The 17908-nt window shown below is 35.0% G+C and overlaps 1 protein-coding gene across 1 annotated transcript; it reads left to right on the top strand.

Annotated features, from left to right (window-relative positions):
• The first annotated feature begins 15794 nt into the window (after window positions 1-15794).
• LOC114028393 (olfactory receptor 11H6-like) lies at window positions 15795-16757 on the top strand. Its single transcript, XM_027842634.1, has one exon. It carries the CDS (start codon window positions 15795-15797, stop codon window positions 16755-16757), a length of 963 nt encoding a protein of 320 aa, XP_027698435.1.
• Window positions 16758-17908: the final 1151 nt, after the last annotated feature.

The raw sequence follows: 17908 nt of genomic DNA on the forward strand, positions 1-17908 counted from the left end.
TTAGAAGATTTTGGCTCAAATACTGGCTCTAACATTTACCAGCAGTGTGACCCTGGGCCTTGACTTCTTGACCTTTCTGAAACTCAGTTTTCTGCTCTCATTCTTGCACTATCCTGCTCATAGGGTAGATTGTTGTGGGAAACACATTGCCAAACCCTAAAGCACTATGTAAGTGTGAGTCATTATTATGAGTTTTCTATCACTTCCTAAGGAGAGTAGAAGGAACAGAACACACACCTACAGACGAACTTCCTCCATACACCCTCATTTTGAAGCAGGAGACGCCTATTATGTGCAGCAACAACATTAGGTCATCTTCACTATTTGTAGCAATGCAGTCTGGGTTTAGTCTGCAAAAGCCAGGGATAGCATGTCTCTCCAGGGAAAGAAGATGACATAGAAACACAAGGAGGAAGAAATTAGAATGAAAGAGTGAATGGAAAAGCATTTATTACAAGTGCTTACTTACTATGTTCTAGAGACTGTGCAAAGTGCTGGAGAAGTGAGACATTCCCTCCCCTTAAGGTGCTCTAATTCTAATAAAAACAACATAAACCTGAGATTAGTAGCCAGGGAATGGCATGTCTGAGGGATTAAGAGACTGGTGATTTGATCCTATAGAAGTCAACTGACACACCTTTTCCAGGAACAATAGTAGTATGCTAATGTTTATTCCATTACTGAGACCAGAGGAAGAATTGTAAATGGGAGAGGGGTATGAGAGAGAGACACAGAGAGACAGAGACAGAGAGAGACAGAGACAGAGAGAGCAGAGAATAACCTTGATGCAACAGGACAGAGAGCAAGATGCCAGGGAGTAAATGGCCCTATAGGAAGTGAAACATGATCTATTGCATGGCCACGTAGATACAGTGAACTATTTAACAGAGAAGAGCAAAGGCAAAAGGAAAGATGGAACAAAGAAACATTATGTTGCTGTGACATAGCCTGTAACCTGAAAGACTAGGCACCAGTTAGTCCAAATTCTATTCACAATGTCTCAGGCAAAGAGCATCCTTGACAAGGAGTCTCTGCCTCCCCACTTTCCACTTCGCTCAGAAGCTGCAACTAAGAATGCAGTCCCCAACTAACTGGCTCAATAAATTATTCCTGTGTTCTCATATTTTATAGATGAGGAAAGTGAGACCAAGAGAAGTTAAGTGCCCAAGGTCATAAAGGTAGGTAATCAGCAAAGTAATTATTTGAAACAAAGTACTCTGACCTGAAAATCAGTACACTTTTTGGCTATAAATTTTTCCCAGCTGACTCTGACTCCTTTATGCTTTCATTTCCATAGATGTCTCTGCTCCTTTTCCCATGATTTATGGAGTCCAAAAAGAATGAATTCCTCTGAACAGCATTTCTCAGTCAAATCAGCTGTAAACTCATTAAAGCATCATCAGCATCCCAATCAATATCACAAGGATAGATCTTGAATATAAATAGATTATGGAATCACTGAATTTATGAGTTGAAAGGGATTTTGGAGGAAGTCTTATCTAACCCATAATGAAAAGAGTCCCCATTATAATATAGTTTATAAGTAGTCATCCAGCCCTGCTTGAAGACTCCAACACCTCTCCATTAGGTGTCATCCCTGAGGTATGACTTTGAAGGGCACCAGAAATTACCTCTCTTTAACCCTTCTAAATTTTCTCCCCAATAATTCTAGGAATTCCACTATTAAACACATCCCTTTGAGTTCTGTATTACCCCTCCCAGGCATCATCTTTTCAGCTATAAAAATCCTTTGGAGAGATCATACTTTTATCACTGAGTAAAAATACAGGATGAATGGGTTATAGAAAGAAAATAAAGGGTTTAAAGAAATAAAATGGAGAAAAGAAGATAGAAATACCCAGAAAAATGCTTACTTTATCATTATTGTCAATTATCAACAAATACCTAAACTGACCAAATCTTTCAGTCTTGTCTAGTTGTTCCACAGTGATACAGACCTTGCTGTTGTTTCTTTAAAATAAAAGGCCCATCTAGAATATATGACTCATATGTCCAAAAGAGATCAGGTGGACTTTTTTTCAAGGGTTTATATAAACATTCAGTGAAATAATTTCTATCTGCCAATCTGTAGGAATCTCCCACACCTTTCTAATCTTTATTTAACATTTTTGTTAGAGAGATTCAGCTTTGTTTCTGCGTCAGACATGTCTAAGACATAGTCTTGTGAGGAAAGATAAACCTGTCCCCTAAAACATCACTTCCTGTTACCAAAAAAAAAAGGTCTTTTCAAGTTTTTTTTTTCATTGTAATGTTGGATAATCAAATGACTAAGAAAAGTCAGGAAGAATATGTGTTAGCTAGCAGACCTTTCATGTCATCACTGAGACCCAAACTCAGCTTCAGTATCTATATGTGTAGTATTTCTTTTATCGTTAATATTATTATTAATTGAGGTGTAGCATAATATAGCAAATAGCTACCATCAGAATAGGCACATCTCTGGCACTTACTGACTATGTGATCCTGGGTGAATCACTTAACCTGTGTGTTTCCCAGTCTTTAAAAGCTAAACAGAGGAGTTCAAAAGGAACCCAAAATGATCTTCCTAAAGCACAGGTGAAATCATGTCAGCCCTCTACTAAATAAATTCCATTAACTCCTCATTACCTCCAGGGTCAAATAGAAAATACTCTGCTTTGCTTTCAAAGACCTCATAACCTGTGCCCTTCCTATTTTCCCAGTCTTCTTACAACTTACTCCCCTCCATGTACTCTATAAACCAATTTCATTTGCCCCCTTGCTGGTTTGCGCACAAGACACTCCCTCTCCTGAATCTATGCATTTTGATCCTTTGTCCCCAGGACTTGCAATGTTCTCCCTCCGGTATCTGCCCCCTAGCACTCCTGGCTTCCTTCAAGGTTCCACTTGAATATCACCTCTGCAAGAAAACTTTCCCTCAATGCTAGTGCCTTCCTTCTTTGTTTATTTCCAATTTATCTTGTATATAGCTTGTTTGCACAGTCTCTTGTATGATGAATCTACCATTGGACTGTGAGTCCTTTGAAAGCATTGACCCTTTTGGCCTTTCTTTGCATCTCCAGCACTTAGCACAGTTCCTGGCACACAGCAATGCTTGTTGATGACTTGATGAAGATTGAAAAAAAATCACATATAGAATGTAATTTTTCATGCCTTTCTCAGCTTTGTGTTTAACCTCATGATGAAATTTCACTAACCTGAAGTTTTTGTGGCATAGAATTTTAATGTCACACTAACACCCTTCTCTTTATTTTTTCAAATCCTTTTGTTACAGAATTAGACATCTGACAGATTTATTTATTACTAATTTTCCTTCTGTATATACATGTTAAACCATGCTGAATAGAACAGTTTTTAAAGAAGTATGTAACGACTTCCTCCAGGTCTTGTCCCCCTGGAAGCATGTTTTGTCCATTTGGTTAGCTGAGACTTTCTTTAGACCGGAGGTTCTTAAGATGAGGTTCTTGGACCCTCCTTAAGGGGTTTATGGACAAATTTCAGGAAGTCTCTGAACTTTAATGGGAAAAAATGACAACTTCATTAACCTCCAACTTATATTTAGCATTTTCTTCTATTATAATTTTTTAAAAAGCATTATTCTGAGAAGGGGTCCATAGGATTTATCAGATAAGTAAAGGGATCCATAACAAAGAAAAGTTAAGAACCCCAGCTTTAGATAATCAATTCCCTAAATTTAAGATGAATAGCATGTCTCTTGCTGATTGTCCAGTAGAAAAAAATTAAAAACTATGAATAAATGAATGAGTGAAAAATGTTTATTAAGCACTTACTAAGTTCCAGCCATTATGCTAAGCAATAGGGATACAAATATAAGCAAGCAAGATAGAGAGAAGCAATGACCAGAGGGAAGTTTTTTGGGCAAGGAAGTCACAAAGATGGTGATAGGAGTTTACTGATAGGCAAAATTAACACAAAATTTCCAGAAATGGTGGTGTTAATTCAATTATGTTTTTCAGAGCTAGAGTTAAAAAGGGGAAGAAGAGTTAGGAAGAGAAAGGTACAAGCATTGTGGCATAGTATAAAGCAGTTATCCATTCAAGTCACCATTTTTATATTGTAAACCAGGGCAACCTTGAATTTATGGTTAGCAAGGAGATCAGAAACTCTGAATTCAAGATAATCATGCCCATAACCATTACATTGGATACCACAAAATGATGAAAATGCTTTCAGGATTTGAGATCTTTATAACTTTTTAAGACACTGGGTTACACCATGTGAAAATCATGCCTTTGTTTTAAGAGATAACCCTTGTCTGTCAGAAGACCATGGCATAAAGAGGCTGGTGATTATTGTGGTCATAAATAAAATGTAAGCTCCTTCATGGCAGGGACTATTTACTTTATTTATTTATTCATTTATTTGTTTGTTTGTCACCATTGTATCCCAGAATTTATCATAGGGCCATGCCTTCAGTAAGTGCTTATTAAATGGTAATAGAATGAAATAAACAGTATCACTCAAGGTGAGATAAGAAAGAGAACTGTTGTGTTTCATCATCTTATGTTGGAGACATTTGATAAATTTTACTGAAAAAATAAATAAATGATTGCCATTAAAAAACAAAGCAAATTCCCTTCAGGTACTTCATGATACACAATGATTTCCCCCATTGCTTCAGAAGGAAAGCCTCTGGAGACAGTGGACAATGACTGGAAATTGGATAAATAATGGAGGATATATATAATTAACCAGATAGATACTCTTCTTCTTCTTGAGTAAAAAGATCAAACCATCCTTTGGATTAAGGGTCAAAAATTAGCATTTTACAAAGGAGCAAGATGGTATGTTCTATTTCAAGGAATGTAAGTATGTATGTGTGGACAAATCATTTTTCTACTGTTATCTCAATACTTATTTTGTTATGATGAGGTAGCCCAAGTTTCCCTGGTTGTTTCCATATTACATCAATATTTCAGATTACATATGTTCTTATAGCCATCATGGGTGAGATAACTAAAAAATGAGTTTATCATTATCTCTAAACCATTCTGCCCTATAGGGTATTGTTGAGAGAACTACATCCTTGAAGACATAAAATGGGCAAAATTATCTGAAGACATATTTCTTTGTTTTTGTTTGCTTGTTTTGTTATCTTCTAGAGAGACAATGAGATGTTGGTCATCCATGAACTCTGTGTGACAAACAGTCAAGTACAAAGAGAGATTAAGTTTTGTAAGTCTGTAGTTAATTGTCCTCATTCCATGTGATTCAAATTAAATTATTCTGAAAAGAATCAGAAATATGGCAATGTGATGAAAAATAGAGGGGAAAATGAGCTAATAAAATCTAGAATACTCAGGGGAAAGTCAAGAAGGAGCTTCCTCAGAGAACTGAGAAGAGGATAAATGGGAGATAAAAAGGGAACATGGTAAAGCTAAGATATTGGGGGAGTCAAATACAGTAGTATTTTTCTGAGAATGCTGTGACTGATTCTTCATCATTCTGAAGTCACACAGTCCAAGCTTGAAAGCAGTCGGAGTAACCATGATCAAGAAGTTGAGAGGCTTCCTTTTTTCTGTTTTTTTTTTCTCTGAATCTTTATCTTCCTGTATCTCTTTCTGTATTTTTTTGTTCCTTGGGTAACATTGATTCACATTTAGTGATTTTGCATAAATCAGAGGCAGGATGGTATAATGAATAGAGTGTTGGGCTTATGAGCCTCAGAAAATCATTTTACCTCCGTGAGCATTGGTTTTCTTTATCAATGAAAAGACAATGATAGTAACTCCTACTTTGCAGGGTTATTATGAAGATCAAATGAAATAATGAATGTAATTTTGTGTGGTTTTTTGTTTTAATTTTTTATTGATTTTGAACTTAAATGCATAAAGACAAAAAAAAATTCCACATGCCCAGCATAGTATAAAAGGAAGATTCACCATAAAACCATGAATTTATATTTCATACTGTTTTTTTTTCTGAAAATAAAACTATATGATGAGTACTATACATCATTTTCTTTTTTGGTGGGGAGACCACAAGGCAATTGGGGTTAAGAGACTTACCCAGGGTCACAGAGATAGTATGTGTCTGAGGCTGGATTTGAACTCAGATCCTCCTGACTCCAGACCCAGCACTATCCACTGTGCCACCTAGCTGCCCTTATACATCATTTTCAAAGGTACTCTGCTTTCTCTGCTTCCTTCTAAATTTTCTTTTATTCTCTATTGTGAACATTTTATATTTTCCCTCCTTCTCCTCCCACCTTAAAGATGGTTACCATTAAACACAAATATGTGTGCATGTGTGTGTATACATATAGTTAATTTGGGTATGTATAATATTGAAAATTATTTCATCACTCAAAGTTGTTCTTAAAACAATATGGCTATTGCTGTATACAATGTTCTCTGGTTTCTCCTTATTTCACTCTTCTTTATTTCATACACTCTATCCATGTTTTTCTAAAATCATCAAACTCATCATTTCTTCTAATCATGCTCATACACCACAACTTGTTTAGCCATTCCACAATTGATGGGCATGCCCACAATTTCCAGTTCTTTGCCACTACAAAGAGAGCTGTTATAAATATTTTAAAACATATAGGTTCTTTTCCTTTTTCCCTAACTATCTTGGGAAACAGACCTAACACAGGCATTGCTGGGCCTGAAGGATATAGGCAGTTTAATAACTCTTTGGTCATAATTCCAGATTACTCTCCGAAATGAATTGATTAATTCACAGTTCCATCAACAGTCAATTAGTGTTGTAATTTTTCCACTCCCCCCCAACATTTATCTCTTTCCTTTCTATCATTTTAGCCAATCTAATAAGCATAAAATGATATCTCAAGGTTCATTTATTTTGCAATTCTCTAATCAGTAATGATTTAGAACATGTTTTCATATGACTATAAATTGTTTTGATTTCTTCATCAGAAAACTGTCTGTTCCTATCCTTTGACCATTTATCAACTGGAAAATGACTTGCATTCTTATAGATTTGACAAAGTTCTTTCTATATTTGAGATATGAGACCTTTATCTGAGAAAATGTCTATAAAATTTCTCCCCAATTTTCTGCTTTCCTTCTAATCTTGGATACTTTGGTTTTATTTGTATAAATCTTTTTAATTTAATGTAATTTAAATTATTCATTTTATACCTCACACTGCTCTCTATGCTTCTTTATTCATAAATTGTTTGGCTGTCCATAAGTCTGATAGATAATATGTTCCATGTTCTTCTATTTTTCTTTTGATATATCTCTTTACATCTAGGTGATATATACATTTTGACCTTGTATTAGTAAATGGTGTAAGACATTGGCCTATGCCCAATTTCTTTTTTTTAATAAATTTATTTATTTTTAGTTTTCAACATTTACTTCCACAAGATTTTGAGTTCCAAATTTTCACCCCATCTCGCCCCTCCCCCCACCTGAAGATGGCATGCACTCTGAATATCCCTTCCCCTAGTCTGCCTTCCCTTCTATCTCTCCCACCCTTCTTTTATCCCCTTCCCCTTCTATTTTCCTATAGGGCAGGATAGATTTCTGTACCCCATTTTCCTGTATTTCTTATTTCCAGTTGAATGTGAAAACATTTTTTTAAACATGTGTTTTTAAAACTTTGGGTTCCAAATTTCCTCCCTTCCTTCCTCCCCACGCACCTTCATTGAAAAGGCAAGCAACTCAATATAGGTTATAGATGTGCAGTTATGCAAAACACTTCCATAGTAGACATGCTGTGAAAAACTAAGTATATTTCCCTTCATCCTATCATGCCCCCCATTTATTCTATTCTTTCTTTTGAACCTGTCTCTCCTCAGAATTATTTGTTTCTGATTACCCCCTTTCCCAATCTTCAGTCCTCTCTATTATCCCTCTACTCTCTTGTCCCCTTCTCCACCTATTTTCCTGTAAGGTAAGATGGATTTCCATACCCAATTGAGTGTGTATGTTATTCCCTCCTTAAGTCAAATCCTATGAGAATAAGATTCACTCATTCCCTCTCACCTTTTTTCCCCTCTACTGTAAGAGCCTTTTCTGGTTTTTTTTGTGAGATAATTTACCCCATTCTACCTCTCTCTTTCTCCTTCTCCTAGTATAATCCTCTCTCACTCCTTAATTTTATTCTCCAGCTATGATCCCTTCATTTTCAACTCACTCTGTGCCCTCTATCTATCTATCTATCTATCTATCTATCTATCTATCTATCTATCTACATATATATAATACATATATATACATACATATATATATATATGCATATAATTTTTTTCCTCAAACTATCCTGTTATTTTTTGTTGGTTTTTTTTGGCTAGGCAATGGGGTTAAGTGACTTGCCCAGGGTCACACAGCAAGTAAGTGTTATGTGTCTGAGGCTGGATTTGAACTCAGGTCCTCCTGAATCCAGGTCCGGTGCTCTATCCACTGTGCCACCTAGCTGCCCCCAAACTATCCTAATATTGACAAAAGTCTCATGAGTTACAAATATCATCTTTCCATGCAGGAATGTAAACGGTTCAACCTTAATAAGTCTCTTATGATTTCTCTTTCCTGTTTACCTCTTCATGTTCCACTTGAGTCTTGTATTTGACAAGCCAGACTTTCTGGCTTTCCCAATAATTTTTACCAAATAATGAATTCTTATCCCCTAAACTTAAGTCTTTACACTTGTCAAACATAAAGTTGTTGTAGTGTTGCTGTATATTGTATGTCTACTCTGTTCCACTTATCTACCTTTCTATTTCTTAGCCAGAACCAGACAGTTTTAATAATTACTGACTTATAACATAATTTAAGATTTGGTACTTCTAAACTGCCTTCCTTTACATTATTTCATTCCTGATATTCTTGACCTTTTTTTCTTCCAAATGAATGTTATTTTTTTTCTAACTCAATAAAATATTTTTGGTAATTTAATTGGGATGGCATTAAATAGATTAATTTAGGTAAACTATCATTTTTATTACCTTGGCCCTGCTGACCCAAGAACTATTAATATTTCTCCCATTATTTAAATCTTATTTTATTTGTATAAAAAGTTTTTTTTATAATTTTGTCCATATAGTTCCTGAGTTTCTTTTGGCAAGTATACTTCCAGTTATTTTATACTGTCTATGGTTATTTTAAATGGAGTTTCTCTTACTATCTCTTCTTGCAAGGTTTTGTTAATGATATTTAGGAATGCTGATGATTTATGTGAATTTTTTTTGTATCCTGCTACTTTGCTGAAATTATTGTTTTAGCTAACTTTTTAGTTGAGTCTTTAGGATTTTCCAAGTATATCATCATATTATCTGCAAAAAGAGAGAGTTTTATTATCTCATTGCCCATTTTTATTCCTTCTATTTCTTTTTGTTCCTCTTATTGTTATTGCTAGGATACAATTTTGCATTTCTCTAATCAATAGTGATTAAGAGCTTTTTTATATGACTATAGATGGTTTTAATTTCTTCATCTGAGAACTGCCTGTTCATATCCTTTGACCATTTATCAGTTGGGGAATGACTTGTATTCTTATAAATTTGACTTAATTCTCTATATATTTTAGAAATGAGGCCCTTATCAGAGAGATTGATCATAAAAATTCTTTCCCAATTTTCCACCTTCTTTCTAATCTTGGTTGCATTGGCTTTGTTTGTGCAAAAACTTTTCAATTTAATGTAATCAAAGTTATCCATTTTGCTTTGCATAATGTTCTCTATCTCCTGTTTGGTCATGAATTCTGTTCTACATAAATCTGATAGGTAAATTATTCCTTGCTCTCCCAGTTTGCTTACAGTATCAACCTTTATATCTAAATCATGAACCCATTTTGACTTTATTTTGGTATATGGTATGAGATTTTGATCTATGCCTAGTTCCTGCCATACTCTTTTCCAGCTTTCCCAGCAGGTTTGTCTGTACTTATACTTTCAAGAATGAGTGTTGTACTTTATCAAAAAACTTTTTCTGCATCTATTGATATAATCATATAATTTATGTTACTTTAATTATTGATATAATCAATTATGATAATAGTTTTCCTTATGGTAAACCATCCCTGCTTTCCTGGCATAAATTCCACTTGGTCACAATGTACAATCTTTGCAATATATTGTTGCAATCTCACAGTTAGTATTTTATTTAGGATTGTTGTATCTATATTCATTAATGAAATCGATCTATAATTTTCTTTCCCTGTTTTTACTCTTCCTGATTTAGATATCAGTATCATATTTGTTTCATAAAAAGAATTTGCTAAGACCTCTTTTTTGCCTATTATTCCACATAATTTATTTCATATTATAAATAGTTGGTCTTTAAATGTTTGGTAGAATTCATTTGTACATCCATGTCCTGGTGCTTTTTTTTCCTTAGGAAGCTCATATAGGGCCTGTTCAATTTCTTTTTCTAAAATATGTTTATTTAAATATTCTATTTCCTCTTCTGTTAATTTAGACAGTTTATACTTTTCTCAATATTTTTCCATTTCACTTAAATTATTAAATTTATTGGAATATAATTGGGCAAAATAACTCCTTATAATTCCTTTGATTTCATCTTCATTAGTGGTATATTCACCCTTTTCATTTTTAATACTAGTGACTTGGTTTTTTATCATATTAAACAACAGTTTATCTAGCTTATTGATTTTTTCATAAAATCAATTCCTAGTTCTATTTATTAATTCAATGGTTTTCTTACACTCAATTTTATTAATCTCACTTTTTTTTTTAGGATTTCCAAGTTAGTGTTTAACTGGAAATTTTTAATTTTCTCTTTTTCAAGTTTTTTAAAATTGTATACCCATTCAGTGAATAGGTCTCTTTAAGAAGTGAGTCAAGGGATGGCCCTTTAATCTAAATAAATAAATAAATAAATCCAACTGGGAAAGGAAGACACTCAGGGTTGCTGTCCAAAAGAGAAACAGTTACTATTTACACTCACTCTGAGCAAGGAGGGCCAAAAAATAACCATGAAGTGGTGCTTGGGCAGGGACCTATTGTCCAATCTATGAGCTCCAGAGTGAATTGGGTTTAAGGCATGGTCTTTGAGAAAGAAATCTAGCCAGTAAAACCCAGAGAAAGAGAAGGAAAAGGAGAGGGAGAAGGAGAGGAAGAAGGGAAGAGAGAAGGGGAGGAGAAAGGGGAGAAGGAGAGGAGGAGGGGGAGTCAGAGGGAGAGGGAACAATGAGCTGAGTTACCCAACTGGAACTGGCCAGCTGGATCCCTATTCAGGGAGCTCAGACTACTCACAAGTTGTGTTACCTATTTGTTGAATGGGTATTAACCTCACTCAAAGTGAGAACCTGAAAAGACCCTAGCTTAAAAGGGCCAGGGTCTTCCATTGTATCCTGGGCCATCTCCAGTCATCCTGATGAATATGTGGACACTGAACCCAGATGGCTCTGGAGGAGAAAATGAGGCTGGTGACCTTGCACAGCCCTCCCTCACTCAAATCAAAGTCAATTGCAAGTCATGTCATCATCTCCCTGATGTCATGATCCTCATTGAGGATGAAGGACAAACACAACAAATTGTATACCCAATTCATTGGTCTGTCCTTTCTCTAATTTATTGATATAAGTATTTAGAGATATAAATTTTCCTTTGATTACTGCTTTTGTTATATCCCATAGGTTTTGATATGTTGTCTCATTATTGTCATTCTCTTTACTACAATTTGTTCTTTAACATATTTGTTCTTTAAAATTAGGTTGTTTACTCTCCAATTAGTTTTTATTCTGTGTTTACATGGTCTCTTATTAAATATCATTTTGTCCACTGTGATCTGAAAAGGATACTTTTAATATTTCTGCTTTTAACTATAAAATTTTTATGCCTTAATATACAGTCAATCTTTGTAAAGGTGCCATGTACCACTGAGAACAGTTGTATTCCTTTTTATTCCCATTAAATTCTCTCCAGATAGCTATAATATCCAACTTATCTAAATTTCTATTCACTTCCCTGACCTCTTTTTTATTTATTTATTTTTTGTTAGATTTATCTAATTCTGAGAGGGGAAGATTAAAGTTCCCCACTGTTATAGTATTACTATCTTCAATTGTAATTCATTAGACTTTTTCTTCAAAAATTTAGATGCTCTAGTATTTGATGCATATAGGTTTAATATTGATGTAGCTTCATTGTCTATGGTACCTTTTATCATAATGTAGTTTCCCTGTTTATCTCTTTTAATTAAATCTATTTTAGCTTTAACTTTGTTTGCTACTTTTGCTTTTTTTTTAACATCACTTGGAGCATAATAAATTCCACTCCAGCCCTTTATTTTAATTCTGTATGTATCTCTCATTTTTAATGTGTTTCTTTTAAATAACATATTGCTGGATTCTGGCTTTTAATCCATTCTGTTATCCATTTCCCTTTTATGAGTGAGTTCATTCTATTACATTCAAAGTTATAATTACTATTTGTGTATTTCCTTTCAAACTATTTTTCCTCACTATTATCCTTCTCAGCCTCTCTTTTTACCCTACTCCTCACAATTCTAATTTACTTCTAACCACTACCTTCCTAATCTGTACCCTTTTTAAGACTCTTTCCCTTATCCTTTCCCCTTACTTTCAAATTCTTAATCTACACACCCTTCTGAAAGTCTCTCCCTTATCCTATCTCCTCACCCTCTTATTTCTTTATAAATTTTTAAGACTTTTGTACCTTTCTAGATGTATATGTTGCTCCTTTTTTAACCCAGTTCTGATGAGAGTAAGGTTCCAGCACTACCAGCCCTCCACTCCCACCTATTTCCTCTGTATCAATTCTTCCTTCCACATCTCATTTGTATGAGATAATTGCTCCTTTTTACCTCTCCCTAAATAGTTTTTATTTTTTATAATCAACCTATCATACTCAGCACAGTCCAAGACTTTCTTTCAAACTACCCAATTAATAATGATAGTCTTAAGAATACTGATAAGATTTTCACATATAAAAAGTAAACAGTTTGACCTTATTGAGTCACTTAAATTGGTCTTTAATGTTTAGTTTTCTTTATATTTCTCCTGGATCTTATATGTCAAATTTTCCATTGAGTTTTGGTCTTTTTGTCACAAGTAACTGAAAGTCTTTCAGTTCATTAAATATCCTTTTTTTCCCTTCAAGATTATACTCAACTTTGCTGGGTAAGAGTATTTTTGGTCACAACCCCAGCTCTTTTGCTCTTTGAAATATTATATTCCAAGACCTATGGTCTTTTAATGTAGAAGCTGCTATGGTATTTAAATTGTTTCTTTCTTGTTGCTTGTTAATATTTTCTCCTTAAACTGGGAGCTTTGCAATTTGGCTATGATATTTCTCTAGGTTTTCCTCCTGGGATCTCTTTCAGGTGGTGATCAGTGGATCTTATATATTTTTACTTTACCTTCTAGTTCTAGAACTTCAGGGCATTTTTCCCTCATAATTTCTTGTAATATTTTATCAACTCTTTTTAAACAATACTTTCAGGCACTCCAACAATTCTTATACTATCTGTCTTCAATCTGTGCTCCAGATCAGTTGTTTTTCTAATGAGATGTTTAACATTCTCTATTTTTTTCATTATTTTTATTTTGTTTTGTTAATTCTTGGTGTCTAATTATGTTGCTAGTTTCTGCTTCCCTAATTCTAGTTTTCAAGGTGGTATTTTTTTTAAGTTTTGGGATATCTTTTTTTAATTAATTGACTTTTTTCATAAGTTTCTTGGATTGTTCTCATTTTTCTCCTAATTTTTTTTTCAATCTCTCATATTTGGTTTTTCAAGTCCTTTTTGAGTTCTTCCAAGAACTCTTTTTGGACTTTTGTTCATTTGACATGTCTCTTAGAAGTAGGAGTGGCTTTCTTAACTTCACTATCTTCCTCTGAATATGAACCCACATCTTCTCTGTCCCCATAGTAGCTGTCTATGGTTGGGTTCTTTCTCCTTTACTTACTCATTTTTATTTTATTTTATTTTTAGCAGCATATTATTATAATCAGGTTCTAGTCCCAAGGTATGGGAAATGGTGCCCCAGGCCTCATGTCTTACTTACTGTTATTTTCTGAGCTCTGTCCGGGGACCAATGTTTAGTACTCCTCTCCACCACTAATGCACAAGTAGGGCCTCTAGTTATGCAATCCTGCAAACACTCTTGCTCCCTGTGGTCCCTCTCATGGCTGCAAACTTCAGCTCTTCCCTCTGCTCTGTAATGGAAACCAGGAATTCCAATCTTTTACAAGTTCCCACAGCCAACAGGGTACGCTCCCTTCTGCTACTTCACTCATAGGGCATGTGCCCACTCCTCCTCACCTATGGTGGTAGCCCAGGACCACATCTGGTCAATACAGCTGGGCCTGGCATCCCAAAAAGCGGAAAGTCCTTTAATCTTCCCCTACTCAGCAGACCAACCCCATCACTGTCTATGAAGAGAAAGTTCATGGGGCTGAGGCTGCTTCCTGACCCAGATATCTCCAGGATTTGTTGTTTGTTGCTTCAATGGAATCTGTCTGGAGCTATTTGTACCACAATACCACCAAGCCTCTGTCCCTAGAAGTCTAGTCTTTCCAGAGGTTCTCTCAAGTTTTCTAAGGAGAACAACTGTTTTACCCTGATTTTTATTTATTTCTATTGCTCTATGTTCACTTTGAGGTGATGTTCTGTCTTTTTTGTGGGGAAAATATGGAGAGCCTAGATGTTTCTGACCTACTCCACCATCATCCCAGAATTTCTCCTGCAATGTTTCAAAAAACTTAAAATGCTACATAAATGTGAGCAATTAAGACATTGGGAGATTATGACTATTCTTCAGAGAATCAAAAATATAAAGATCATATACAATGGGTACTTGAAGTACCTTCTCAAAACCATCTAAATGGGAAATACTTCAATTACCTTTAAACATCAGAATTTTGATAATGGCAGTGCCAGCACTAGGAATTTCAGAACACTGCCAAAAATAGATAGGAAATATCTGGTTTTCCTCTCTTAGAACACTGTGTTGTTTTTTTATGTAAGAAAAAATGCTGTTGAGGCATTTGCCATCAGAAGTACAGCAGCTCTGAATTCTGTTTCTAGCACTCCATCCACACTCACCTGGTCTCCATTATAAAAAAAAGTGTGGAGTTGGGAGATAGCTGATAAGAGTTAGAGGTACAACTTGGAGTCCTAGAACCCTTATATTTCTTTCCATGAAACTAACTATGATTTGAAAAGTAGAATTTCAGTCCTTGACATCACTCCAATAGACTTTAGTGAGAATATCTAAATAGCACCAATGGTTTAATGCAACAATTTAGACATTGCAGTGTCACAGTACTAGTCCATTTCAGAATTTATTTGGAATCTCAGATTTCATGGTACTAGTGGAAATGGGACACTGAATTAGGAAATAAATGGAACCCTCTGGACTGGTTTATGTCTCCCTATATGTGTATATCTGTATGGAATGAAATGGTATCCTGAGAAGAACCAAGTATAGATGGAGAATGGTTTTAACCTGCATTTCAGAAGACAGTTACACATTTATTGTAGTGATAGTTTTGCTATAAATAATAAGCATATGCAAAAGTAGACTGTGGGTTTTCTACTATGTAATTTGTCAAGCTAGTTTTTCTCAGACCCCAAGCTGCTCCCTAGAGTAGGTCAGAATATTCTGGAAGCTATATTAAAGTGTACAGTTTCTTCTGGTTATTTTTGTCAAAAGTATAACTTCAGTATCATAAATAATGATAGAGGCAGGGACAGAAGGGTGAAATCAGATTCTAGGGTAGAGGCAGAGGAAAGGTGGAAAAATGAGAGAGGGTGAAAGGCCAAAGCAGTCTTCAGATATTTACTGTTTCTTTTACTTTCACAGATGAGAGAGACATGAGGATCTCAAGGGTCACTAATATCTCTGGAACTGTAAGTGAATTTATCCTCTTGGGTTTCACTTGTCAAAAAGAGATTCAAATCATTCTCCTTATGTTGTTCTCTGTCATTTACATCCTCACCATCATGGGGAATACATCCATCATCTGTGCTGTGTGGTCAAGTCAGCAGCTCCATACTCCCATGTACACTCTCTTGGCCAATTTCTCCTTCTTAGAAATCTGCTATGTTAACTCTGATGTGCCCAAAATGTTGGCCAACATGCTCTCTGAAACCAAAACCATCTCTTTTACTGGATGCTTGCTTCAGTTCTATTTCTTCTTCTCAACATGTGCTTCTGAAGGTTTGTTTTTGTCTGTGATGGCATTTGATCGGTATCTTGCCATTTGCCAGCCTTTACACTACTCCACCATCATGACCCACAGCTTCTGTATTAAGTTGTCATTTTTCTGCTGGGTGGGTGGCTTCCTCTGGTTACTGACCCCTGTGATCCTAATCTCACAGGTACCCTTCTGTGGCCCAAACATCATTGACCACTTTTTGTGTGATCTGGGATCATTGTTGGCTCTGTCCTGTGCCCCAGTCCCCAGGACTACTTTAGCCTGTGGTACTATCAGCTCTCTCATCATCTTCATCACCTTCCTTTATATACTGGGTTCCTATTCCTATGTCCTCAGAGCTGTACTGCGTGTGCCATCAGGCTCTGGAAGAAATAAGGCTTTCTCTACATGTGCCTCCCATTTCACCGTGGTGTCTCTATTCTATGGCTCAGTCATGGTGATGTATGTGAGCCCAGGATCTGGGAACCAGTCTGGGATGCAGAAGTTTGTAACCTTGTTCTACTCCATGGCAACTCCATTCTTCAACCCCCTAATCTATAGCCTATGGAACAAAGATATGAAGAAAGTTCTAAAGAAACTCTTGGCTGGGTTATCCCAGAGATTCCCTAAAGGACACTAGAAGTGAAAATATTTTATTCTGCAAGTTTTTTGCAAAACAGAGAATTATGTGACTACTATGAACTAAGGAAATAGAAGATTAATCAGTCCCTGTGAAATAGCGACAGGACTCTACTTAAAAGTTTAGTTAAGGTCTGAGATGAATAGTGCTTTTATGTAATTATATATGTATGATGTGCCCCCCTTTTGCATGGAAATAGAAGTCATCTTGAATATCAGATGAAAATATATAAGTAAATCTGTAATGGTTGGCCCATTTGCCAGGTGATTAAGGTTCAGAAAATGAATAAAAAGACAAGATACAATTGATGATTAAGGCATGGGTTTAAAAAGAAAGATGGTGGGAAGGTAAAGGAATCAGGAACCACAAGAACTTGACCGTAACTACAAAAGGTCTTCCCAACTACTTGTGATAGTGCACCCACATGTTTTTTTGAAGTTTATATCATTACTTTTATTTTTATACTATATTCATTTCCAAATACTTCCCTCTTCTTCTCTCTTCCCAGATAGCCTTCAATTGTAACAAATATTTGAAAGGGAAAAAAGAAACCCTTCAGTAAAAAGAATCAACACATAGACCAAATCAGAAACTATATACAATATTTCACACCTACCTTACTCCCCCAAATCTTCATAAAGGGAGGAAGATTTGTGATTTTTAAAAGTTATTTTAAACTTGAATATAAAACAAGAAAAGAAAAATGTGCCATGTACACAACAGAACATAATAGAAAATTCAGTATAAAACAAAAAATTTTCATGTCAAGAAAATCTATATAATAAATACTATACATTTTTCCAAGTTACCCAGCTTTTCTTCACTTCCTTTTAGGTTTTCTTTTGCTCTCTGCTGTATACTTTTTACTTTATTTTTCCCCTTCCACCCCCACCCTAAAGAAGGCTACAATTAAATGCAGATATATATATTTTATATATATATATATACACATAGATATCTATAAATACATTGATATGGATATATCTACATAGATATCTATAAACATACACATATTTATCTATATCTATATATCTATATATACACACATACATATATACACACATATATATTAACGTACACATAAACACTAATATACATGTATGTATGACTATACTGTGCTTATTTCCACTTATCATCTCTTTCTCTAAAGG

This window comes from Vombatus ursinus, unplaced genomic scaffold (assembly GCF_900497805.2).
Source record: "Vombatus ursinus unplaced genomic scaffold, bare-nosed wombat genome assembly UNPS02014880.1, whole genome shotgun sequence".
NCBI classification, from domain to species: domain Eukaryota; kingdom Metazoa; phylum Chordata; class Mammalia; order Diprotodontia; family Vombatidae; genus Vombatus; species Vombatus ursinus.